The sequence below is a fragment of the Nipponia nippon genome, unplaced genomic scaffold (genome assembly GCF_047370975.1).
Source record: "Nipponia nippon isolate SJK-2023a ecotype South Korea unplaced genomic scaffold, ASM4737097v1 scaffold_1, whole genome shotgun sequence".
NCBI lineage: Eukaryota > Metazoa > Chordata > Aves > Pelecaniformes > Threskiornithidae > Nipponia > Nipponia nippon.
In genome coordinates, this window is record NW_028262290.1 from 96,212,207 (window position 1) to 96,238,767 (window position 26,561).

Consider the following 26,561-nt stretch of genomic DNA (forward strand, 5'->3'; position numbering starts at 1 on the left):
TCTTGGTTTGAAAAAGCAAGAGCGTTTGTGATGGTCATCGACCCAAACGAGAATAAATTTTTGATGTTACTCCTTGAAGACTTCTTTGACTCTGCATTGGTATGTATATGCATTAAGGGGGCAGAAGGGTTGCCTTTGGATAAGAAAGCCATTGTTCACAAACAGCTTTCTGTTAAAAAATAAATAGTTATGCAGACCTTGTGCTCTAGGACTGAGCCTGGGACAAAGCTCAGGTGGTGGGGACAGGCGGTGCCCAGGAGCCTGCTCTGGGCTGGTGTTAGCCTGAGGTTTGATGCACCTGGGAGAAGCTGCCCTGGGGCCGCACAGGGCTGCAGCATTTTCTAACGTGAAGCCAGGCGTTTGTTTTTGCAGGAAAATGTGTAAGAAGTTCCTATGCATTTTGTAAACCGAAGCTTTTGTGCTGAAGCCCTTGTTTGAAAACCCAAGCTACTGCCACTGAGCTGCACCTTAAGTGCAAATGTATTTGCCAAGGTGGTGCTGGCAATTTGTTCTTACGGTGTTTGAAACAGCTCATTTACTTTTAAAGAATATTCCGAACTGCTTATAATTCTCATTCAGGTTTCTATTTTAAATATGTGTAACTTTAAAGGTATTGGAGGCCTAGTGATCTAAATTTTCAGTAGGAAGAATGCTTTTAGCTTCTTTCCCCAAGCTGTTCCCCCAGTCTTGTTTGTAGCTTACTGGAACTGTGTCACCTTGTGCATCAAAATTTATTTGAATACTTGTGGCTCTGTTTAGGAGACTTGATAAAAAATATTTGAGTAAAATGAAATTTTCTTCTTTCTCTACTAACCTCATTGAAATTATAGGAAATATTCTATAAATTATTTCTTTGCCAAAATTTGATTTCTTTGTCTTCATGGTCCATTTCTTTTCTACGCTTTCACTGCGGAGGATGAAGTGTTGTTTTATTTGTGTTGTGGGGTTTTTATTTATTATTTTTAGTTTTCCTCAATGGACTTTAACACTCTTCAGACATCATATGATAGCTCACACTGTAGTGTGTAAACATAAAATGTGTTCTTACATAGGCCATTATGTGCAATAAAAGTAACAAAGCGATGCCACGATGTGGGTTTTCCAGGGAACTTGAGGGCGCTCCACTCTTGAGTGTTGCTGAAATCCTTGGGGGAAGTGGGTGCTTCGCTCCCTTTACCCTCCCTGCGTAATGCCAACCTGTATGCTTGGGGTGACCATAGGTGATGTACCTGTATCAGGTGGCACTGCTTTTCCTGATGTGGGTACAGTAATATTTTATGTTATTTTAGCTCCTGAAAGGTGTGACAGTGGGGGCACAAATGCCTCAGCACTTTGAGTACTGCTGTTCTTGGGTTGTGGCGTGTTAACGAAGGCTTCCTTTACTTTTTCCATCAGGTGATTTGCAAGTGTAGTAATGAAGGTCAGTATTGTTTTTCCTTCTATTCCTTGATATCCTGAATCTCAATCGCTCATTTCTTAATTCTGCTCGAACTCTATTCCCTTTCTCTTCTCCCCTCTGCTCCCTGCCTCCCCCTCCTCCTCTCTGCAATGTTTTCTTTAAATCATCCTGCTAATTTCCCTCCAGTTAACTTTCATTAACGTTTACATCGGAGCACAAAACCTTTTACTGTTTATCTTTGGTTGCTTGTTTTGCATATGCTGAAAAAAAAAATCTAGCTGTGGTATCTTGTTTAAATGGTTGGCATCAAGTATTTCACTTGGTCAGAGTAAGCGGTGCTTCTGAAAGGACTTGAGGCTAGACAGTCTGCTCTTGCACATCTATTCCTAGTGGCTTCAGATGTTATTCCCTTGCTGAAGGCAACCACCTCCACAGAATAACGTGGTGACTCCTTCAGCCATCCCAGCTAGGCAGAGGGAGGTCTGTCTCTCATTCGTTTCAGCAGCAAGGTTCTGCCTGTGGCCGCAGCTGGCTTTCCATTAGGGCTGGGGAGCAGGTGCTTTCAGCAAGAACAAGCACGCGTGTGCCCAGACATCCAGGCTCTCACAAGTCATGTAAAAACGAAGCATTACACTGTGGGCTGGGTAACTTGAGCTTATTCGTCCTTGTAGCTTATTCTAGTGGGAGCGGAGCGGGCACGAGCATCTTCTGGTTAATACTGTAGTGGTTTGCTCAGCTGACTTTGTCAAAAGCTGTATAGTACGGGTTTATCTGTTGTGGTTAGTAAGCAGCTTCTCCTCTCTATGCCTATTTAAGTAGTTACCCAGGTTAAAGTATCTGGAGCTTTTTTTACAGAGAAGCTACAAGTTCCCTTTTCTGTCTAGGATTAGATAGCTGTCAGCTTTGTTTAAAACTGAATCCCCAGCTGGGATATTTTTACGCCTTTAACACCACAAACTGTAGTTGCTTCAACTATCTTTTATATGCAGACCAGCTCATTGCTAGCTGTAACTTTTCAAACGACTTTTCTAGGGAAGAAAGAGCTGGTGAATTTGTTTTTACCTGAACTAGGGCATCTAGTGACAGAAGTAAATATTTGCTGTGCTCTGCGGCAGGAGGTAAGACCCTTACTAGGAGGAGAAAATACACACGCATACACGTGTGTGTAATTAGATTAAAAAAATGTGAAAAATGTTACTGAATTCTTTCCCTTCCTATTCTTCCCCTTCCTCTGTGGGGGAAAGGCTTTGAGGACCCTCAACTCTATACTCGACGGTGTCCCACGGGAGGAGAGAAAGAAATTCCCTCTGTCTGAAGAGATGTGCTTGCTCACGTAAGTGGTTTTCCCTCCAACTCTTGTTGCAGGGAAGACGGTGTTTAGCTACAGGAGTTAAAGTTGTTTCCACTTTAACTTGTTGCATTATGTCGTTTCAGGAAAGACCTTGCAAAAACTATGCTGGAGGTTGGTGGTAAGAAGTACTTAGTGGTTATTCTTATGAAGCTGGGCTTCTCCGGCTTTACTTCGTCTGCTTATTTATTATAGATGAATTATAATTTAATTCATTTCCTTGTAGAGAGTTGATTTTTGGGGAGGAAAATCAGATGGTACTTTAAGAAATTACTAATTGAAAATTGTTAGATGTAACAATGGATTAGTTCTTTCTGGTTAGTATTAGTAATTCGTATTAACTAGTAAGAAAAGCTGACCTGATATATGTAGAAAGGTAATTAGATCAGCTTTATCTATGTGTTTACAAAGTATGTTTGCTGTTAGTCTTTAAAAAATAAATTTTAACTACTTTGCCACAATGCAGACAAACTTAATAAGGTTTATAGCCTCTTGAGTGAAATCTCATTTGTTTTCTCCTAGCTATACCGCTTCCTAGGGCATTACCGTGGTATGTGAAATGTAACTTAGTTGTAGTGAGTTAGTGATGAGGCTTTACTCTCATCCCCTCCCTGATCCCCAAGAACATCCCTGACGTACGTGCGTGTGTTGTGGCTAGCAGTGCTCCGCACCTCGACCTTGCTGAGCCAGGAGGAGCTGGAGATGCCCGGAGCTAATGCTCCGCTGTTACCCTCTACTGTTTTCCTAGGTGAAACTGAAGCTAGCTGATTAATATGACTGTATAGTATATTTGTGCAAGAGTAGCAATGCTGTAACCCTCTGTTATGGTGGGGGGGATATTTATCCTGTGCTTATGTTTACCATGTAGATTATGACCTTCAGGTTGCCCTTTCAGAAGCACTTTGTAGGTTAATGACAAAAAAATGGAGGGATGACCTTGTTCACCACTGGTTTGAAGATAACTATCTTGCTGAAGCTTTCAAAGGGATCAAGGATAGAGAATTTGAGACGGTGAGGGTCCTTGTTTTGAAAACAACATACTTGACAAGTCTGTATAGGGGCTAGTTTTGGTTCAGTTCAGTCAGGATGTCCTTGTAAGAAGTTCCTACAAAACTGATTTTCTGATTTTATAAATAGACAAAATTATTTTGGTTACTTGTGGATGGTGTGGTGTGTGGTTTTTTTGTTTGGTTTTTTTTTTCCTGGCAAATATAAAATGGCATATTGTTAAAATAGTTCTTATTTCTAAGTTATTTTACTCCTAAAGCATAAATAAGTTAATTTTTGTGGTTTATGTTTGGAGGCTTGCTGGTCATAAGTTGGTTCCAACCATTTGTAGCAACTTGAGTTTTTCTTCCCCAGTGGCCTTTGGCATCACACTGAGTAGTTAAAAGCTTATAACTGGAGTAGAGGTTACACAGCCCAATAGAAAAACTCTTTGCAAAGGAAATGTAGACCGATTTTTAATAAGATGTCATTTGCCTTGAAGGACTGCAGAAAATTTCTTAACCAACTAAATGAAAGGCTTGGGGATGAAAGAAGGTAAGCTGTGAACCAACAGAATAAACTGGTGCTGTCATTATTGCAGAGGGGAAAAGCTAGGATTGTAAATTGATTTGGGTTACATTAAAAAAAAAAATTATCACATGTGAATAATTAAGTTCTTAACAGATTTTATTCATTTTAATGGTGGTTCTTTTGAAAGTAAAATCAATGAAGACAATGCATCACTACTAAAATACTCTATTCTCTAAGCTTCTCCAAGCTTAATTTACTTCTAGGAATTTATTAATTCTTTTTTGAACAACAAGATCGGTTGCTAATCTTGATGATTTTTATCTTCGTAAAGTCGGACTCTGATGTTGAATATATCATGTGAAGTCTGCTTTTCTTCCAGAGTCTATTCATTTCCTTGCATATCTGCTTTTGCTGACATGAATGAGGTAATAGTCCTTAACACTGTGACACCTTCCCTACAGTGTTACTGCTGTTAAAATGTTACTTTCTGTGGTATATGTGGGGTTTTTTTTCCTCCCTGATTTTTATTAAAGAAGTTAATTTTCTGGAGAGTGGAGTGTAACCTTCTGTTCTAGTTGGGAAGTTTGCATGTTTGTCACTTAGCTCCCAACTTACTGCTGCTGACTTTGCTTTTGTATCAGCCAAGTGATAGAGGCAGTGCTTCTCTTCATGGTGATGACAGAAGAGAGATCTCTAAAAGGAAATAGGAGGCCAGGACAACTCTAATTCCTCTGGCAGAGCTGCTCCCAGACTGCCAGAAAACAAGATTAGCCCAATGCCTGTGTAGGAGAGGTCATAGTCGCTGTTACAGATCCTGCAGATTGCTTTACTGGTCTTTAAGTAAATCTATTTGTGGCACCATTCCTGACTATTGTATCAAATCAAAACCAAGCCGATGGAAGCCAGTTTCGCTGCTTCTGCTTATTTCAAGTGCTTAGAAACACAGAAAACTTTCACAGGCTCTTTCCTGCCACAAACATGTGAGCCTTTGTGTATTGCCTTTCCCTTGGCTGACATAGAGCCACGTCTGACTTTGTGGGTATGGTTGGGTGAGCAATAAGCTGGCAATTTGCAGGTTGATCCCAACTCTTATTTCTGTTTCCAATTTCGTCTTGTTAAAGCAAACTGAGAATAAGACAGTTGTGGGTTTTTTCTGGGAATGGCAGCACTGCTGTTGTGCTTCCTCAGGTGAAGAAGCCATCAGACGAGAAGCTGGAGGAGTTCTGGATCGACTTCAACACCGGCAGCGAGAGTGTGACTTTCTATGTGGACAGTACCGAGGTAACAGCAAAGCTGATGTGGCCTTGGGTTAGCCTAATGCAACGAGTGCTTGCTCAGCCCTTCTGATGTGGTGGCTTTGGTTTTCAAAGGGTGCTCTTTGGGACTCTGTGAGGCTGGCAAAAGAAGCAGTCAGCAGTTACAGCCTGATCGGTAAGGTTTTCCAACCAGCATTATCCTCTGTTTGGCTGTGGGTCCACAAGACACATGGAGCCAACCTAAAATTTCACTATCACCAAAGAGTTCCTGTGTCTTCTCCCTGCTCCCCATGGTGCCCTTTGATGGTCACCGTGCACCAGCTCTGCTTGTTGGACTGTCTGTGGGTCTGTTTAGCACATAACCTACCCTCCCTACCCAAGCAGGGCATGTTGAGGGGTCAGTTTATAGATGTGCTAGGGAGTAGCATAATCATCTAGATCCAATGAGAAAGAAATAGGTGAACAGAGTAGTTGGAAATGCAGGGGCAAGATGTAAAAGAGACTGTTTTAAGAAAACCTGGACATTTATTCAAATATTTTTGAGGTGATAGACTGAATGTCTTGCTCTAAAACAGATTTAACTGCTTTTTTTATGCAGAGGATGATGGAAAAAAGATTGTTAAAATTTACATGAAGATTCCTGCTACTCTTAACAAAACAGAAGCAACAAAAATCAAAATATCTTTCAGTGCTGAGTTTGAAATCTTAAGTATACTTAGAAAAGTCCTGGGAGATGAAAAAATGATGGTAAGCTCTTAGTATGACTTTTTCTTTTCTAAACTATATTTTTGCCCCGTGTGTATCAAGTAAAAACATTCAGTGGGGTGTTTTTTGTGTTTTTTTTAACGTCTGTTTATTATATATATTTCCTCCCCTTGTGGATTTGTGACTCTCTGTATAGATGTTGTTAGCTTTGGTCTGAGATTAGAGACTTCAGGAAATAAGTTTCAGGGGATTCAAATTTATGGTTTAGAAGTTGGAAGGTTAAACTGGTTTGTTAATCCATTCAGTGTGATATGATTACTTTTGCTGAGTTTCTGAAATAAGAAATAAAGCCTATGGCATTTAATTGCCATAATTAATAACTTGAAGTACAAACATTCCCTTACATTAGCTCAAAGTGCTATATTGCATAGGATGAGCAAATTGTGACATGACAACCTGGAGAAGAGAAGCGATGCCGCAAGGCACAATTCTTAGATTGTAGGTAGTACTTCTAGATTAAAAGTAGAGTACTTTTAAAACCTCAAGTTTTTTTTTTTTTATAAGCTAATGTAAAAACATGGGGGATGTGTGCAATTTTTTTTTTGGTAACTGTTAATATGGCTACTTTTTTATACTTGTGATTCATCCACAGACCATGGGGTTTGCAGAAAACCTTATGTGACAGTAAATAGCCATAGTATAGTGGCTGTCATTTATCCTTGCAGGAGCAGAGACATTTCTAAATGGCCAACTCAAGTAGCATCCAATGATTTGCCAATGATTTGTTGATGGCGATTAACAACTCTTACGTTATTAAGTAGCTGACTTTACTAGATAAAGATTCTACTTCTTTTAAGGTCACTTTCACATGAGATTAATTCACACCAACAGATAAATGTGGCTGAAGAGGAGTCTGTCCATGCTGGGAAGCAAGCCAGGAAGAATGAAGCAGGTGATTTTTTAAAAATTATTATTTTATTTTATGAAATCTAAATGCTTCCCTTCTAAAATTAGTATCTTCGCTTGCAGTTAACCACATTAAAAAAAAAAAAATCCCCAAGCTCAATCTTTTACTGTTCGTATCTCGTGAGCTTGGTAGCTGGTGTTTGTGGCAGATGCTGAGTCCTTCTAGCCCAGGGAGCGAGGATGTGGCACCATGGCTGTGTGTTGCTGGGATTGCATGGGCAGGGGAACAGCTCATGTAGGCTGGAGCTGTGCACTGGCAGGTAGCCTGGCAGGGCATATCTCGGCTGCTGGCAGACCTCTGATAAGCAAAGAGTGCGCAGTAGTGTTTCTCCACCTGAGGGTGCAGCGGGATGCACCCATCTAGCCTCCCTTGCTGGCCCAATGCATGGTTCATGGTTTGGCTGTGCTGTGTGGGTGCCTGTGGGAGACTCCCTGCAGGAGGGGACAGTGGCATCTCTGTGCCCATGGAAGCGCAGGTCCTCTGATGGACCAGCGCTTGCACCTTGGCACTTAATGTGCTCTCCTCTGTGCTGCGGATGCATGTGTGGTGGTGCAGCCTCCTCCAAGGCTTCCTGCAGTGAGGTGACTTCTGTTTCTTTCCAACAATGTGATGTGATAGAGAATGGTGCGCTCTGGTCCCATTACTCCAGACAGTGGATGATGCTCTGGAGATGCCTGGTGCTGTTGTGGAAGTACAGCTGGGGGAGCAGAAATGTTCACCCGTGGTCCCTGTTTGTAGAGAGAGATGAGCAGCGGCACAGCTCCTCTCTGCAGGAGGTGACACGCTGCTGTATGCAGGGGCGTTGCGAGTGCTGCCGTAAATACCTGCTGTATGCAGGGGCATTGCAAGTGCTGCTGTAAATACCTCATGTCACAAGGCTGTCTCTGTGTGTGCCACAACTACGAGAGTAGCTGTGTGCCTTAAGGTAGGGAAGGCTCTTAGCTGGACCTGGAAAAGCTGTTACTTCCTCCTTCTCACCAGCCTACAATTAATGCTTTGTATTTCTTTGAACTGGGCACATTGAATTTTCCATGGTCAAATGGTGTCATTTCTCGTGCTGCCAGCAAACATCCCCTGCAAGATGTTTCCTTTGAGGATCATTGGGCTGAGTTTAATTTTGTTCCAAATAGAGATGTCGAGGGAACATGGAGCCTGAAGTACAGGCATGATGCTTGGGTGCCTGACCCAAAAGAAGGTCCAAGCCCAGCAATGGTCTGAGGGGAAGGGAAAGTAGCTCCTTCCTTTCCCTCTACTCCGCTCTGAAATTCTTTTCTAAATCCTCACCAAGGCTGTGACCCACAGTTCGAGGAAAAGCTGTTTTCAGCACAAAAGCAAGACACGCATGATCAAAATTGGTCTTAAGCAGGAAATGTTTCCTTGGCTCAATTTCAGTATCAAATTATTTGGGAGGCGGCTTTTTTTCTGTATAGTGATCTTTTCTCTTTGAAGACTGGGATATGTCCTTGCTGCAAAATTGGCTGTACTTCAGTTTTTAAAGTGATTATTTTCCGTGTGGCTTATTCCTTGGGGTAACTTGCTTAACAGATCTTTCCAGGTCTTCTAAGGCAATGAACTTGCAGCTCTCTTTCTGCTGCTACCACCCACCATCTCAGAAAATGAATCACAAGTTTGAAGAGCCCTTAGATTAGGTAGCATTCTTTCTGTGCCTGTGTTAAAAGCAAATTTTGCATTTTTCTTAGTTACTGTGCATTTCAGATTCCTCCAGGTGACTACCTGAAAGAGCTACTTCCAGCTCTAGATGTCCGAGACAGTAACTTCTTCAGTAGTCCTTCCCACTTCCCCCCAGTTACAGCCCAAAATGAGCTAGAATGGGAGTCTTCCAGATTCTGGAAGTGCAGGTGAGGGAGAAGTTCCTTCATCAGTGTCCACCATGAAGCATACACAGAAGTACAAGGTGGGCACTACTACTTGGAGCAATCAAGGAGTACAAAGGGCAGCAGGTAGTACATCTGTAGTGAAACAGCTTCTGCAGTGGCCAGTAGAGATTCAGTGCAGGGAAACAGAGATGGTGGAAGGTCCCACTGGTCTGCTGCTTTAGCCAGGCACAAAGGGTTGTTCCGTGGCTTCCAGAGCTAAGAGTCAAGGTATCAATAAGATGATAAGGTGCTGTTTATTTAGCATTGCAGTTCTGCACTGGGTAGTTTGGAGGTGCTTGATGTTTTTGTTCTATTAAACACGATTTTGAGATGTTTGTGCCTGATAAGTTGTACTGTCACGCTTTTACGCAAGCGTGTAAGAATGGAAAGGGAGGGGGGCGGGTGTGTTCAGTTACTGCAACGATGTTCTCGCCCCGTTGCTGTTCTGCAGCGACAGCCGAGTCCGCTAATCCGCAGAGGAGGAAAGATCCTTCAAACTCTGAAAACGCAGAGACTCTATCAGACAACGTAGCTCCTCAGCACAGCCAGCAGTTAACAGGCACCGCAGCAGTAAGTGTTTGGAGTATGGTGAAACCATCCTTGTGCCCCATTTTCCCCTTCCTTCAGTCTGCTTTGTGTGGTTAAAACCTTCTTTCAAAGAAAACTGGTTTGTACCCAGATCTGACAATGTTTTCAAACCCCACCTTATATTCGTGGGAAGTCAGCCCAAACACTTGCCTCCAGAGCTGCAATTTTGGCAAAACTGCTTTACAAAGAAAGAAGAAATTTTACTCCCTCTTATAAGGGGATGCTGGGATGCTCTTGGTGAGAAGCTCATAGTATCACCTACATGCAACCTAAAATGACTTTGTGTGGCTAATGATGAACCTGTCATCTAGCTGTTGTCACAGGCTAGCACTGAAAATCTCTGTTTCTAAAAAAAATCCACTTCTTTGATCATATGCATGCTCTGTTCGTGGTTTCATGTCTCCGAGCAGAAAATGGTTAACTCTGGTGTCACCGTGATTACAGTGAGCCAGCAGACTGATGTGGAAGACGCTAACCACGGCTCAGGTCAGGCATGGCTCCCTTCAGTTCCTTAAGTCTGACCCAGTTAAGCGTCACCCAGGTGACAAGGTGAAGGCTCTGCTTTTGTGGGCCTTACAACAAAAGCAGATGAAGTGTTTAATAGTAGCTTCAGAGGGTGAAGCTGTAGTTTCCTTGCCTCCTTCAGCAAAAAAGTCCAAAACTCCATCTCCAACGACAAAACCTAAGCCTAGGTGAGTGTCTTGCAGACAAAAACTTGCAAAGTGGTTTTTTTTTCTGGTTTTGTTTGTTTTCCCTCCCCCGGGCTTTTAATGCATGTGATTTTGAGGTATATTCTATCAGTTATTAAATGGAAACAAAGATTCTGTTTTGCCCCCCTGGCTGGTTACCCAGCGTTACAGTACTCTGGAGCTGCAGAACGGTGATGTTTGGTTACTGGCTTGGCTGCTACCTTGATGTGACTTTTCCCTCTCATCATTGATTTAATCCAAGTACAAGATGAGCGTACAGCTGTACTACAGAGAGTTTAGCTGCATAACCACAGCTCACCAGATATGTAGCTATTTACAATGAGGACCATGACTTCTGTGAAAGATCCTGTGAATTTGAATTCACCTCGGCGTTAGTAACACCTTTTTTCAGAGCTTTGCAGGACAGCATTTCTTATAGTTAACAAGTTGGACTTCTGTAGAGCTACTGGTTAGCTTTCTTCCCTACACACCTTTTAAACCACTGCTTTGATGCTAATTCATGCAAGCTTTTTTCCATCTTAGTACTTCACAAACTGACTCTTTGGGCTTTAATTAAACAGCCCCTCAGCACTGCATTTCCCTCATGTGTTCTCTTGTCCCCAGTGAGAAGCCCCTAGAAGAACCACCCATGGAGGAGTCAACACAAAAGGTATGTTTGCCTTGAGGCCCACCTGAGTGAAGAGACGTGGGGCAGGGAAGAGATGCTCTGGTGGAGTTGCAGAAAAAAGCTAGGATGGGTTGACCCACTCCTGCCCTTGAGTGGTGTCCTGAGCCCGTGCAGTGACATATCTGATGTAACGTGCCATTTTGCACCAGGAGTGCGCTGCAGAGGCAACAGCTGCCAACCTTATTCTAGTGTGGCCCAACCAAGTAATTTAAGCTCAGCTGTTTGAGTGCATATACCCCCTGGCAGTGGTGTGCTGTGCTTCTGTCCGGGAGCATGGCATGTTGGCAACCAGCTCGGGCCTGCGTGGGACAAACTCTCATCGCGAGACTTACGCACGATTTACAAGAGCAAAGATTTGCTTGCTGAAGGGAAGCAAGTCTTGGAACTCTACAGACATGTTTAGTCCATTTTGTACCTGAGCTCTAATGATCCTCCCACACTAGAAGCTTATAACCTGTGTGATTTAAGAAGTAACTGAGAGCTTGGAAGTTTCTATTGATGTGTCCAGGTATTAAAAAAACAAAAAAAACCCCAAAACCAACTATGCACTACATGAGAGAAATTAAATTCCCAAAGCAATAATTTTAATTTGGAGTAGGTACTTAGCTTATATAAGAAATCAAATTTTAGATTTATTCTTGGGTTTGTTTCCAGGTACTAGTTTTAGACTTTTTAAAAATTATTTTTTAATTGACAGTTCAAAGGTTTTTTAACGCTTGCCCACTGAGCAATGAATTCAAAGCTTTTGAACTACTTCTTTCTGTATCCTCACCCCCTTGGCCCCCCAATTTCATCTCTGGGAGTCCCATAGTTTCTGGTAGGAAAGAATTGCAGGAAACGGCTGTACCTGGGCAGTTGTTGCAAAAGGAGGAACGGAGTTTCCTAGCATGCCTTCCCTCTGCTTTTAGCAGGCTCTAGGGTAAGAACATGACTTGGTGTATTGTGGTTTTATGTCCTGCAACTCTTTCCTTTTCAGAAGGAGGCTACCTGGGAAAAGAGAAACAGAAAAACAAGATTGGTCAAGCAGAGGACTGAAGGCAGGTATGACACACGAGCCCTGTGCCCATGCAGGGGACTGGTGTACGAGGCGTTTTTGGACCATTTCTAGTACTAACGAGGGGAGGGTGCACCCACGGGGAGGGCTGCCTGAACAGAACGGGCATTCAGGAGGCTATGAAGGGTCATAACTTGTCTCAGTGGGAACCTTTGGGTCCCTAAAGCAATAAAGACTTTAGAAGCTAACTCTAGACTGCCAAAAATGCTCTTACCTCTGTGATACTATGTCATGTTGGCTTTTCCATTTTTTCTCTCGCCTAACCGTAATCCTCGCGTCCTCCAGTGAGTTGAGTTATGAGTGGCAGCTTCTTTCATAAATACCTAAGCTTTTTCAGATACTGTTCCAGTTCTTTGGCATTGTGTGTCCTAGAGTTTCAGAATGGTCTCTTTCTCAGTTTGTCCCCTTCCCTCACACTCATACATCGGTCTGCTCATGTTCAACGCTAGTGGCACTTGCGGGCAGAAGCACTCGAGGGTTTGAGGGCCATATGCAAGCTGCGGCGCTGGAAGTCTGTCTTGTTGCACTGTCCTCCTGCCCCCTCTGCCAAGTGTTGTGTGCCAGTTGATGTCTCCTGCTGAGCAGGAGAGCAAATGAACGGTATGTGAGGATCTCTGCTGTGGTTCTGGCTGTCCCAGGGCTTCCTTGAGTGTCCTGCTTCAGTCTACTGACTCTTAGTTTAAAAAACAAAACAAAACCAAAAAATCAAGTGTTTGGATGATTTTTGTTTTGATTGCTTGTAGATAAGAATGGGAAAAATTGATGCAGAACTTCATAATTGCTACAGGTTCTAGGTTGTAAGATGAAATAACTTGATGCAGCAAATACCAGTAGTAAAACAGGAGTAGAACTGTAAAGTTTGAGGTGGAGAAGGTCTTAGTTCAGTGGTTCTGCTCCCTCTAGTGCTTCATGTGAAAATGAGCGTTTCTTTCCTTCAGGAAGCTTTAACGAAAAGAGCTCAGTTGTTTGGTCTTCCTATTCTTTCACTAGTAAGAAGAGGAAGATGCACTGTATGTTGAACAATAATTGTAGGATTTTTTAAATAGTTACGATTTGGAGAAAGAAATAAAGGTACAGTTAAGTTTAAATGTTGAAAGACATGAAAACAAAATCCATATGCATACAGAGACGTGATTAGAGAACAAACATTAAATGTTAAAATTTTCAAAAGGGAGTGACATGATTTTTTTTCTTTTAAACGCTTCTGAAATTGTCTTTGCATTCATGATTTCTTCCTACCTACATACTATTAGTGGTGATGTGGGAACAAAACGTCTACTACATAAACAGGGATAGGCTAACTTCTATCTTCTGAATATTTCTCTTAAAATTAAAAATTTACAATTGAAAGACTGAAAATCAAGGCAGACAATAATAGAGACTAAATAGGAAAAGAACAAGTTTGGTTTTTTTTTTTAGAAGCTGAGAAAACAGCGGTTTTAGGCATATAAAGTATCTGAGTGTTTACTGTATAATGGAGTTCATAGGAGAGGGGGTAGGAAAAAACCCACATTATCCCCCCATATTCTTAGTGAAGTTCTATAGGGTGACTCTTCATGATTGTATGTCACTGACACATATATGTTGTCTTGCAGGAAGGAAATCTATGATTTTGAAAACTCAGACTCTGCAAGTCATGAAAAGGTAAAGTTGCGACAGAAGCTGTTAGGTGATGCACTAAGGTTCCCAGCTCAGTAGCTAACAGAGCAGTAACTTGAAGCAGGGGGTATCTCTTGTTGCAGAAATGCAGTATGGATGGGCACGCTGTTATAGCAAAACAGACAACTGGGAATCTGGGGTTCTTTTATTTCTGTATGGTGCTATACATGGAAGTATTTTTTTGGGGGGAGGGAGAGTGCTCATCACTTCTTGAATCTTGTGGTGGGTACTGTATGATAAAACCAACTGCAATAGGAATTTGAGCTGTTGCTTGAGTGAAGCTGTGAAATATCTTTGTGATTGAAGGCCAACCTCTGTTTGCATTTTACTGAATATTGAAAGCAGATTGCTGAGCATCCTTCACTTTGTACTCCTAGGCTAAACCAGAAGAGACTGAAATCCGTTTCGAGCCACACTTGGCACATTGGGAATTCCTGGTTAAAGCCAGTCATTGCAAAACTTTTGCAAGAAATTCGGCTTGACTTATATTTGCAGGCTGTTGGAAAAATTGAATAAAAATGAGTCGCTCTGCTTTGAAACTTTGACCAGTGTGGGATTGCCCAGGAAGTGGAAAACTTGCTCCTGATGGGTTCTGTCGAGGTGGCTCTGCCGTACCAACCCTTTGGCTTTCAGCCTCTTCCTTGGTGCCAGTGCTGTCGCTGCTGCCTGTTAATTCAGAGGCGATGGGTGCTTAATGGGCCACCCCAAATTTCCGTTATAAACTGGACGCCATCCAGTCCTTGCTACTGCCACTGGGTGTCAGCATAAAACCCTGCTTCGTGGTACCCTGCCCAGTGTCCCAGCAGCCCTGTCCAAAGGCTGTCCAGCACGCTGCTACTAGCGGTGTTGGTGCTTAAAATGATATTTCTTAGGACGTTATTGCTTAAAATGAGTGTTATTCACAAAGCAAGCAAAAGAGGAAGTAACTCCATTTAAGAAGACAAATGTTTCTTTATCATGATTTATGACACTGCTTCAATCAACAAATCCCACTCCATTAAAAAAGTTGAATTTCCTTGCTGGACTTGTAATCCATTCTTCCTCTAGCCCTTTTGAGTCCTAATACATTTTAATTTTGTAGATTATCTTACAGGGTAAGTGAACTTTAAGACAAATACCTGCTTCTGTTTTAGGTCACTGAAGCCAAAGAAAAGATTCTTGGCCAGAAACTTTCTTCACAAAATCAGAGGTATAGGATTATACATGTACCATTTATGAACATTTTGGTCTGTGAAAGAAGGGTTCATTGCCTTAGTTAAGCTGTTCGAAGTTGGGATCAAAAAGGCGGTGTGATGTTTCTGACAAAATAGTTCATTGCTTAGCTGCCACGGTATCCGTGGATGTTATCAATACTAATATTTAAATGGGACCTGAGAGAGAAATAACAACTCCTGTCCACTTTGACAATAATAAGGCTTAAACTCTTAAGCATTCCCCTTCCCTGATTATATGCCTAAATTACTGATTTAATTTTTGAAAAATGCTTAAACCCTCTGCCTTGCTTTGGTCACCTCCAGTTATAGCAAGCTGCCAGGGACTTGCCACTTCTAAGTACGTAGCTTACTTTTTCTTTTAAAACGTGCTAATTTTCAGGTATCCCTAGATTGCTACTTTCAGAAACCAACCGAAGAAGAAAAACTTGTTTAATGGATGCGCATTAAACAGTTTGGTTCTCCTGCTGATCTCTTAAGGAGCTGCCTGCCATTGCTATTTGGCTGTGCCCCTTCTGCACTGTTGTGATGTGCTATTGCAGCATCTGCTAGTCTAACTGTGGTCTTTATGGGTTACTTGGCAGGAGTCATGACATAGCAAACAAGAACGAGGAATCAAACAAGCTCGAGAGAAGGCTGGTAGGTCATCTGTACTTTTTCCATCCCTAGAGCCTTTGGTTGCTGTGTGTATCCACCTGTACGAATCGGTTGCACCCTTAAAGAGGCTGAAGTTTAAGGCTTACCCAGTGCGGAGGTGGAGGAATGTGAGCCTGGGAGCCTCAAAATAGCCCACTTGTTGCTACTGAAAGCAGTGGTCAGGGTGCACCAGGACTGCCAGACCAGCAAGTGAATGTCTGTGTTCATTTTTTCTTGCTGTGCTCTTGGCTGCAGCTCAGGCATGCTGAGGCTTTCCTCCTTGTAAGAGCTTTTTATCTGGATGCAGGAGGGAGGGAGAGACGAGTATGGAGGATGCTGCAAACCCCACAAGGCAAAGGGCAAGCACCTGCCTTTTGGTGTTTTTATACTGCTGGTTTTATAGTTAACTATTGCTGTTCTGGCAGATTTCACAGCTTAAAATAGTTCAGGCATTGCACTGTGGTGAGGAAGAAATGGAATAATTCAGTTGTAAATGAAGGGGGATGGCTAGGGGGCTTCTGAGTGGATGGAGGGAGCTGACTGAGCAGCACTCACTCTTAATAGTGTCTTTAGTCCAGTTACAGGAAACATCTTTTCTCTGAAAGCAACAATGAAAATACAAGCACTGGTCAGAGTGAAAAAAGCTGGATCCTTGACTCTCAGAAACAGTCATTGCCAAAATCTCTTGACTATACCCGAAAAAGACCCAGGGTGAGAAGTAAATTAAAAGGTAAGCTTGGGGTCCTGTTGACATTTAGCTATGTGTGAGGTACTGTACTGCAGATAAGGAAATGGCTGATGACAGTTTGAGAAAGAGGATTTGGCTGAGGCCTGAACCGAGTAGGAGAGAGCAAGCTCAAGGCCGGCGGTGAGGGATGCCCTGTGGAGGAGGTGCATTGTGCATCCTTGCGCTCGAAGAAGCGGGCTCCCGTCCCCTTCCCTCCAGTGAATGCACTGGGGTTCAAATGTCCAGGTGGAAATTGGGCACCTAAATGTCTGCGTGGGTGCAGTCCTCTGTGTAATGGACCTGAAGAGCCCATGGTTGCTGAGCTGATGGATAACTTGGTGCTCTTGAACACAAGAGGAAGAAGATATCTCTGGAGCTGCCATACCTCCTCCCTACAACTTTCCCTCCTCGTGTCTCCAGAAATACAGTTCACTGGGGGAATAAACCTTGAAAATCCACACAGCTTGCAGACCAACAGCAAACCTCCTTGTGGCCGCACTCCATGGTGGTGTCGGCTGCTGGGACCTCCAAATTCAAACTAAATTGCCCTGAAAGAGTTAGAATGTCTCTGTCCCTCTCATGGAGGATAACCCTTGCTCAGGTAGCTGTTGGTTTCTGTAGGGATGAAAAAGCAAAAGAAGGTTGAGGGAGAAATTATGCTTTATACTGTGTTTCCATGGGAGTTGTTCTCGCTCCAGTGCCAGCCCGTGTGCTCTGGCTGGGGCTTGGGGACCGTCAGACAAGCTGCTGACCCTGCCCCTTTTTTGGCAACTCCTCTGGATGCAGCGAATTGTGTTGTATGTTTGCATTGTTTAGAAACTGTTAGAAAGGGGTTTCAAAGCTTAACGGAAGTGTTGTGAAGATTTCTCTTGTAAATGCCCAGAAAACCAAACTCAAAACTGGATTATTTAGCTGCAGTGCAAACCTTAACTGGGTAAGGCATGCAGTTACGTTGTCAGTAACTACGCAAGCTTTTCTCCTTACAGTGCTTCCAGTGTCTTCTGCAAGTAGTGGCAGTGACTACCCAACAAAGAAGGTAAGGAGGTGTCATGCCTAGGTGCCTCAGATTTAAAAATATTACAAATGCAAAACATGTACAAATAAGTGGCAATTAAATAAAGTGGTGTTATATTTCTTCTCAAATGTTCTGATGGACAAATTTTCCTACTAAGTGTTGCTGAGACTGTGTTGGTCTACTGGAGGCTGGGGAAACAAGGAAGTCTTAGGAAAACCTGTCAAACTTCATAGAAATAACTGTGTGTGAACCCTAAGCAAGTTGTTCTAAAACTATATTTATCTGTGATAGATGGAAGATTGGTCAGGAATTGGCATGCTTGGTGTGACACCTGCCTTGGCTGATGTGGGTGTCACTCCAACAGGAACAAATTTGGCTCTAGGGCCATGCCAAGAGCTAGAGCTGCCTGTCCGAATACCTGCAGAAATCCCAGTTGGGTCCTACCAGGCTGTGTCTCCATGCTGTCCCCTTCCCTGTCCTGCCAGCCGGTGCCTTGGGAAAGCTCATGTTCTCCTCTGCGTTTTGCTGGCATTTGTCAGGGCTTTTCTTCCAAGCCCTATGCTCACGCTGAGTTCATGCACTGTCCTTCTCCACTTTCAGCTATACCTCTAGGAAAACTAACCATGGATTATACTGATGGGGGAATTAGTGGACCAGACATACATCAAGCAAAATAAAATACAGTTTAGCAATGCCAGACTTTTCCAGTGCTCAGCTGTTAAGTGCTGTGTATCAAATGTTTTGGAAAGGTCCCTACATAAATGCAGAAATTTTGGGACAAAACTCTTCAGAACTGGTAGTTGCATTAAAAACTTTTATTTTTCCCCTGGAAACGTTTTCTTTCCTCTCTTGACTAAAGTGCTTTGATTCTGCTTATGAAAAACTTCATCCACTCTACAACTCAAGTGGCTAAAGGGAGAACTTACACATACATTGAACTTCAGGGCACAGATCTCCTTTAGCGTTGGAGAGAGCTATCAGTATGTTAAGCATATTTTAAGCGTATCTCTACTCTTAGTGAGTTTAAAAACCAAACCAAGCAAACAAAACCCTCCCCTCTAAAAAACCCAGCTAAACCCCTACTTCTGTAGTAAAGTTCAAATAAAATACATGCTTAGACTTGGTTTTGTTTTAGGAGGGAGCATCAAGGCAAAGAGCTCAAAAGGAGATGCTAAGGAAGAAAAGCACATCCAGCTCCAAGGGAGATGATTTACCCACAGTGGATCTTGCTGGTATTTCTTTTCTAATCTTCAATGCATTAGAAAAGTTGTTTTGGTATGTGTAGGTGTGTGGTTTTGGGGTGGGTTTTTTGTTGGTGTTTTTTTTTTTTTTTTAATTTTGCCTTTTTCCTGCTTGTTTCTTCATAAGCATTCTGCCTTGTGATATTTCTTCTAATGGCTATGGGGGCTGGATATTGTTTGTAGATAAAGTCTCTTGAGCAGGGAAAACATTAGCTGGGGCTAATCAGAGGTGAAGGAATGAACTTAACTGGCAGCCAGAAATAAAAGAGCCTTTGGGCTGTGTTTGAGCTACTGTCCGTTCCCTGCGTGAAGAGATAAAGGAGAGGGTGGTGGTTTCTTCTTTTTCTGCATACGTCATTAAATGCAGGTTTCTAGTCAATACAGGATTCCGCCTCCATTGCTTGTGTCGTTTGGCTGATCTCTTATGCAGATGAAACGCTCTCAGAGGAGCTCAAAGGGGGTCCGCTATCACTTGATGCATCTGCCCAAGGCTATTCCAGTGATGAGGAGAAGGCCACGCAGGTGCAGTACACTGCGCTTAAACTCTTAATCTGCTGTCAGGCTACTTCTCCAAAACCAATGCATCATGTCGCTCTGCTTCCTATAACTAGACAAGTCCCTGGCAGCTTGTCTGCAGTGCAGGATGGGCACCTTCTTACTTTGTTGTCCCTCTCTCCTTAGAAGTTTCATGATGCATCTGACAAATTGTCAAGAGAAGAAGAAAGTCCTAAGCGGAAGGACTCAGGTTTGTCAGTCTCAATAATACAGAAGAGCTGTTTAAAAAATAGAAAGGGGTGTTGATGGATTTGTCATTTTTCTTTCAAAGATAAGTAGGAACTGAGCTTTTTGAAAGATATTTGAGGGATACTTTTTGCATAAGAAAATATCTTCCATTTCTCTATTTTGTATATTATGATAGGCTATGGCAAGATGCTTCTATATACATTCCTGAGTTTATCGCTAACTCTTAAATCATGTCCTTGATCACAGGGGAACTACTAGTGTAGCTATTAAGAGCTGGGGATTTACAAACCCAGTGACCCAAGAGAAAATATGTGAAATCAGTAAAAGAAGCCCGAAAATTAATTTTTAACAATTTGAAAGTGCAGTGCAACTTCATTTTAAAAAATAAGCATCTCTGAAAGTTGTTGACTTTCTTTATACCTCAAAATATAGATGTAGACCATCATTATAAGCATTTGGTAAGTGGTTACTTGTATTACTGCTGTAGCTTTTTTTAAAGTGACATTTGAGGACCTTTCTTTAATGAAACAGAACTTGCACAAACTAATTCAAAACTGCAGCACAGTCTCTCTGTGATTGGAAACAACTGAACTTCAAGAAAGTCAAGCAGCAATGGGCTGTCTTCATCCTAATATTCCTAATGCTAATGTTAGTTCTGAGAGAGATTATCTTAGTTATTGTTGTGACTATATGAACCAAGTCACTGAAGCTTTGGTCTTGGACAAAAGCATTCCCTTCCTTGTGAGCTGGCTATGTTTGTGTTCCCAATCTGTTTCTTACATTGGTACAGCAAAGGTATATTCTGCAAACGCTGAACAGGTATCTGCTTAATTTTGGGGGAAGATAAGTGCTGAGGACTGAATTTTTATCACCGTTTACTGTTCAGTCTTACAGTGGGAGAGGAGTTCATACCATGCAAGGGCAGAAGTAGGGTTATGTTCAGAAATTTCAGGTGTAGTCTGACTGCATTTGAACGCTTGCTCTGTGAACCCTAAATCTACTTCATTGTTTTCCCTGTGGTCTGACTGTCCTTCTCTGTCCTGGGCTCCACCACCTTCCTGCTTGCTGCACTACAGAGGTGCTAGAGAGGTGGTTGGTCAAACACCGGCAACTCACTGAGCTCAGAAAAGTGGATGGTGAGACAAAGGGATGATTTTTTTGGCAAGTTTTCCTTAAAATATGGGCTGCAGCCCCCCTCGCTGTGTTCCTAAGTGTTTTCCTAGGTTAAAAGTAATTGTATGGCAACTCTGGTGAAGCTGCAGAAAAGAAGGCTGCTATGGGTGTCAATAGTTTTTCTCTCTACTAAGTATTTATGCTTTTTTTTTTTTTAAACAGCAGCTGAAATTAGCTCAGTAGCAAATGAGTGTAAACAGATTGTGAGCTTGGGCTGGAAAACAGAAGGGGAAGAAGCTGGGCAAGGGTTTTCTTTCTGGTTAGAACAGTGGGCCAAGAAATGAAGTTATCTTTAAGATGGAGACATGGTAGCTTTCTAGTTATGTGCATAGCACTAGGCAGTCTAGTTGCCCGCTTTGCGAGGGAAGAGAATTGCTGGTGAAGTCTTGCCCTGTCTTGTAAGTGTGATGCCAGACCCTAAAATGAAGTTGCTTACTTTTCTGCAGGATTGCTAATTCCAACGGTGGTTTTTGCTTGAGTAGCTGGTGGTAGGTACTGCCACGTACCTCATGCAAAAGAACAGGTCTGTTCTGAAACATCTTCTGTTCTCTTTCTAGATGTATTAAGCAGCACTGTTATAAAAAAGCCTAAATTTTCCAGTTGGGAAACAAGTCATTTGTCTTCTGACACTTCCTATAAACCAAGGGAACTTTTTGATTCAGTAGAGAAGGAAGCAGAGATCCAAACAGGTAAAGTCAGGTTGGCAGTTAAGGTGAAGTGTTTGTTTAAATGTTTTTGGCTTTTTTTTTTTTTGGTGGTAGAAATCATATTCACGTGGAAGCTTGGAGAGGTATCTGTAGGGAGGATATCTTCTCCAAAAGTCAAAATGTAGCAGAAGGCGTGTATTGCGGCACTGCCATTGGATACCACATATATAGAGGTGTGAATAAGGAAATGTGGGTTACCTAACCACAATCCACTTGGGAAGCCACTCAATGATGCCAGCACTTTCTAGTCTTTCTGAATAGTGATTGTCCAGAGCTATTTAAAAAAAAAAAAAAAGCAAGCTGAAAAAAGCATGCAGATAGTGGACAAAGTAACTCCAAAACACTACTAACTCGGAACAGAATGGGGTTAGGCTTTCCTTGCAATGAATAAGTAGAAGATAAGAAAACAGTGGCCTGACTTTTTTTTCATTGTGCTGTGCTTTTGCCTCATTATCTGTAAACATGTTGCTCTTTGTATTTGGTTAGTATCGTGCCACTTCTTCCATGCTGCTTTCTAACAAGTCTTTCTCAATGCATTTTGAGGCAGTGTCCTTCCTGTTTGTGAGCTCTTAGAAGGGCAAGACTCAAATTTGAGCTCTCTAACAAGTGTTGTCGTTCACATGAACAATGAACCCTTCGGTAGCACAAGGTTTTATATTCCAATAAGCCCTCCAGCACAGTACTAGCTGCGCATACGCTTTCTCCTAGGCCAGAAAATGGATGATGGTGTGGATGATGCAATTTTTTCCAAGATGCTACATGAAGACTTCAGTGATTCAGGGGTGATTACTGCATTTGAAAGCTTTATCGGCCAACTAAAGAAATTGTTCTGGGTAACGTGCATTCTTTTAATGTTTTCTCACAGTAAATGAAATTACCTTTTTATCACCAGCGGAGTTGGTGTAAACATCCCATCTATATTTTTGTGCTCGAGAACAGGTTTGTACTGGATCAACACTTTGTGCAACCATGATTTTTTTTTTTTCTGAGTTGGTGTTATGCGTTCACACTAAACTTTTAGCACTAGTCCTTGAATCAAGGCTGGAGGTGGTTGCATTTACAAATCAGTTATGATTAAAATGTACACAGTTTGCATTAATGCTGGTGTGAAGTGGTGCTAACAAAGACCTGGGTTTGTGCAGTTAAGTGTATTGGAGCGTAGGTGAAGTTTGCTTCTTTGGCTGGATAGCATGACCTTGATCTGAAGTCGCATGGGTTACATAGAGGTCTGTTGGTGTAACTAGTGTGGCTGAATGAAATCCATTCATATTTGCAGTACCCTGCCTATGTGTCATCTCACTTGAGTTTAAATTTGACTTAAGATGGTTTCTGCTAAGCTGAAAGGCAGCCTGTAGAGGGGTTTGCCTTCCAGGGAAAGGTTCTGCAAACTAGACTTCTGGGTTTCGGCTTGGTCCATTGCTCATCCCTAATGGTGTGTCCTGTGGCTAGTCCCGGTACAAAAGAATGGAGACCAGTGCGCAGAACGCCCTGAGGACTTCGGAGAAGAACGTGTCTGCCCTGCTGAACCAGATACACGAGTGCAGGTAAGCTGTCTGCTGCTGGCTGAAAACAGCTTCAACTTTGTGTAAATTTTGATGTGAAAAGAAATTGCCTCTTTGTAAGTGAATCTGACAGTAAGATACTGAGCTCGTTATGGTTTGTAAGGCAAAATAGCTTGTGTGTGTCTCTCCCTTTTCCATAAGAAGAGTTTCAGAAGCATAGCTCCTGTGACTTATCCTGTTTTTTCTGCAAGGGGAGAGTGGATCAATTAATGCAAAGCAAGCTTCAGTTAAGAGCAGTTGATGAAACAGTCCTTAGAATGTCTTCTGACTGTCATCAGTGTTCACGTATCTGTCTAAAAACCCTCTTGTTACACTTAGTAGCTTCCGTTTCTACATGTTTTAAGAAAGAAGCCAAACTGCTTTACTGAATGAAGTGGGGGAGAGGAAAAGTAAGGGGTCTGTTATAGATTGTTGCCATGTGCATGAAACAAATGCCAGCTAGTGGACTTTACAGGCACTCGCCAGATAGGGCTTTAAGCAGGTTATTTTGCTTTATGGGTTGCCAAATTTCTCAGATAGGAGCTGAATAAAAATAAAATCAATTATAATAGCTATAGATTTCTTATAAGTGAAATACAAGCACAGCCTGAGATATGAGTAAGTCTATCAGGCCTCCATATCTACTACACATTCAGTTTGCAGGATTTAGATCAAACATAGTATGAAATAATAGCCTTTAAAGTACAAAATCCCTGGTATCAATAGGATCTCTGAGGACAATTTGCTTGTCTTTAAGGTACATGGAGAAGTTTGTGTTCCAAAAAACAAAACCAGGAAACATTTTGGGGTGGAAGATAAGAGTTGATGGTTGTGAGCTGCTGCCATGCTTTGATGTTATTAATTAACCTGGAGCCAACCAGAGCCACAGGATAGTGGGGACAGAGCTCTGTCAAATCTGTCCTACCCCAGTAGGGTAGTTCCTAAAGTCACCATCAGATGATGGCTTGGCATCCCATTGCTAGAGGAAAGGTGGCAAACCCAAGTGAATAAGGGTGTTGCTGCTGGTTAAGGTTTAGAAATCACTAGCATCCTGTAGCAACACCATATGTGTATATCAAACCCATGGTAGGAAAACCCATCAGAGGTTATTTGTGCCAAGATGCTGTCTTCAGCTTGGGAAATTTCTGCTGAAATCCCTGGAGGTTGGGAGAGTGTGCAGGGCAAGTGTTGCACTGGGAATCCTGTTGTATGCTCTGTCCTGGTCCTCCGTTACTCGCTGCTATTTGAGACAGGCTATTTAGCCAAACTCATCTTCATTTTGACGTGGTACAGCTATTTACGTGCTCTGTGACATACCTGATAACAAAACTGCCCCGTGTAGCTCAGCAAGGATGTTTCCTTCTGTCTAAAGTCAGGTTTGGTGCTGAAGGGGTTGCCACCTGCCTTGTGCTACTGCACATGAAAGTGTCAAACTTGTTTCTGTTCTCCATCACTAGGCTGAGTAAGCTGGAGACCTTCCAGAAGCTTGTTGTTGAAGAGCTTGCCAGTCTTGAGAAGGAAACTCAAATCTTGGCAAACATGGAGAAGGATGCAGTGGTGTGTACGACTTCTCATTTGCCAGCCTGCAGAGGTATCCCTTCCCAAGTAATGAGGGTTTTCTTTGGGGCTCTTTTTAGGACTTCTGGAACATGCAGTTGCTCAAACTGAATTCATTCTGTAACCAACAGAAGCAAAGGTATGTCTCTCCCAGCTGTCCTGCATGTTCACAAGTCCTCTGATGGTTGAAGAGGGCCCTAGTTAGGCTAGTGGTACCCTTGCTGGTATATCAGGAAGTATTCTGAACCCAGTATGGCATCCCCACTTGGTGTCCGTTGCAGCCTTGTGAGGGTTTTGAATTGGGACTAGTATGCAATGAGGGACTCTCTGCATGGGAAATTGTGCAGGACAGGCATGTACCTCAAGGCACCTGTACCAGGACCTGGAACAAGGTGCACCCTCTGCTCACATCTGTATCCTAGGGGTCAGAGGAGGTGGAAGGAGGCGATAGTTTCCTATATAAAAGATACTGTTGGTGTAAGTGCTGGGCAAAAAGCTGCAAAAGGGGGAATCCTTAGGTTCATTTTTACTGGTAAATATCCTGTTCAAGTTTCATCAGTAAGTACTAACACTTCACAGACAAACTAGCCAAGCTCACTTTTCTTCCAGAATTCAGTCTGTTGACTCGGCCCTGGGTGAAACAGCAAAGAGTTTTGCCAGCACTATCCAGAATACAACGGTATGTGCAGTATGGGAGCAGCTCTGTATGGGTGGTGGACTCTGAGCTGTGGCCTGACTGATAAGTGTTGGAAGTGAGGAAATGAAACTGAAGTCCTGGGAGGGGAAACCTTTGGTTAGCTGATCTGTGGGGCTGGTTCTTTGTGGGACCTTCCAGTCCTGATGCATGGAAAGCATCAAGAAAGCAGCGTTTGCCCTGCTAGGGACTAGGGAAAGTGGTCAAAAAGTGTTTTCTTAAGGTAGAAGGTAAGGACAAGGACTATCAGGTAGTAGTGCTTCTCCTGGGTTCATATCTCAGGGATTCCTTCATCCTGAGGCTGGTTTCTGTGTAGTTAGTGACCCTTAATGCAGTTATCTTCTGTCACTTTGTCCCCCTTGCCCTTGGAGTTGTGCATTCGTGACATCCTGTGGCTAAGAGTTCTGTAGCCTAACACCACCTTGTATGCTTTCTCTCATCTGCTTTTTGGGTCTGGCAACATCTAGCCTTGATGCCTCCAAGTTTCTCTTCTAAAAGCCAAATTCATTAATTTACCTTGTATCCCAGTTAAATATACTGTTTACATTCTTAAACTCTTCAGAATCTAATAACTAATTTTTACCCTTGTTTTAATTTGTAGATTAAGCGGAATACTCTGTTAACTTTGATACAATGCTTAGTTTCTGTTTTGTCCACCCCATCACATGTGCATGTATTTTTGCTGCTGCTGCAGTTTTTATGTGCAAACCTGATGGCTTTGGGGGTTTAGCATTCCTGCTGATTTCTCATGGATTACTATGATGTGTGCGATGCCGTGTGTCCGTACTGCACAGAGCTGATGAAGAAAGATCCCTGTGTTGAAGAAACAACCATGCCTGTGGTCACTACAGTAGACTAGGCCTGGGATTTTAGAAAAGATGCTGAAAACCAAGGGCTTGTTTCTTTTAGCTGTTAAAGCTGGAATCTTGAGCCTTTCCATAGGGAAAAGTTGCCATTAGGAGCACTGAGCTGCTTAGGGACACAGGCCTTTCCCTTACCAGAGGTGCTCCTGATGAAGGACACCTTCAAAGAGTAGCAGGACTGAGGAAGGAACAATTGTATCATGGGAGCTGCTCATCCTGCAGCACCTTGTTCCAGGGTGGGTGCTTGAGAATTAAAAGCTGAACCTACATGTGCTTCTAGGATCTCTACAGGTTCTTTTCTTATGCAATATAAATGTTTGTATAAACTTTTGAAATGCTTTTCATGATCTTTCTTTTTTCCTTCCCTGCAGCATGAACACCCAATGAAGAAGGCAGTAGAAAACAACGTGTTCACTGTTCCTTCTGACTAGCAAACCCCTGAATTCGTTACAGCACCTTATGCAGCATAGAGAAGACAGTCCTGTGAAGGATGTTAATCTATTTTAAATGGAAAGAAAAAAAAGGGGAGGAAAGTGACATTGGTATTGAGCCTTTCTTTGCTTAAAAAGTACATATACTGCTGAGCGGCCCAGGTTTGACCCCTGTGTTGATAACATCAAGTTTTTCTGCAAAATTGCAAGATGGGTCCATTAAATATCAAAGAAAGAGAAAATGAATTAAATATCATGATTTAGCCATCAAAC

At 42.5% G+C, this 26,561-nt stretch overlaps 1 protein-coding gene across 3 annotated transcripts; it reads left to right on the top strand.

The window, feature by feature from the left end:
• LOC148057491 (synaptonemal complex protein 2-like) lies at positions 1 to 26,561 on the top strand. 3 transcript variants are annotated; one of them, XM_087737284.1, is made up of 32 exons: positions 1 to 99; positions 1,396 to 1,420; positions 2,432 to 2,517; positions 2,644 to 2,732; positions 2,834 to 2,868; positions 3,616 to 3,758; positions 4,237 to 4,289; positions 4,645 to 4,690; positions 5,454 to 5,546; positions 5,636 to 5,696; positions 6,120 to 6,268; positions 7,118 to 7,178; positions 9,522 to 9,640; positions 10,069 to 10,144; positions 10,305 to 10,350; positions 10,972 to 11,017; positions 12,012 to 12,076; positions 13,685 to 13,733; positions 14,882 to 14,937; positions 15,544 to 15,598; positions 16,169 to 16,325; positions 17,309 to 17,358; positions 18,473 to 18,569; positions 19,009 to 19,100; positions 19,260 to 19,323; positions 21,053 to 21,184; positions 21,911 to 22,035; positions 22,652 to 22,746; positions 24,201 to 24,300; positions 24,381 to 24,439; positions 24,910 to 24,979; positions 26,229 to 26,561. In XM_087737284.1, the coding sequence occupies exons 1-32, from the start codon at positions 31 to 33 to the stop codon at positions 26,286 to 26,288; spliced, it is 2,523 nt and encodes an 840-aa protein (XP_087593410.1). In that variant the 5' UTR covers positions 1 to 30; the 3' UTR covers positions 26,289 to 26,561. The 3 variants fall into 3 exon arrangements, with proteins under 3 accessions (XP_087593410.1, XP_087593414.1, XP_087593420.1); XM_087737288.1 differs by having other exon boundaries at positions 3,643 to 3,758; XM_087737294.1 differs by lacking the exon at positions 24,381 to 24,439 and having other exon boundaries at positions 24,201 to 24,334.

What these genes read in the sequence shown, in the direction of transcription:
- LOC148057491 (XM_087737284.1), top strand. Translation starts at nt 31, where the DNA reads ATGGTCATCGACCCAAACGAGAATAAATTTTTGATGTTACTCCTTGAA. An exon ending in AACTATGCTGGAGGTTGGTG is followed by an intron (nt 2,869 to 3,615) that starts GTAAGAAGTACT and finishes TTTACCATGTAG; the next exon opens with ATTATGACCTTCAGGTTGCC. An exon ending in ACTCTGCAAGTCATGAAAAG is followed by an intron (nt 13,734 to 14,881) that starts GTAAAGTTGCGA and finishes CTTCTGTTTTAG; the next exon opens with GTCACTGAAGCCAAAGAAAA.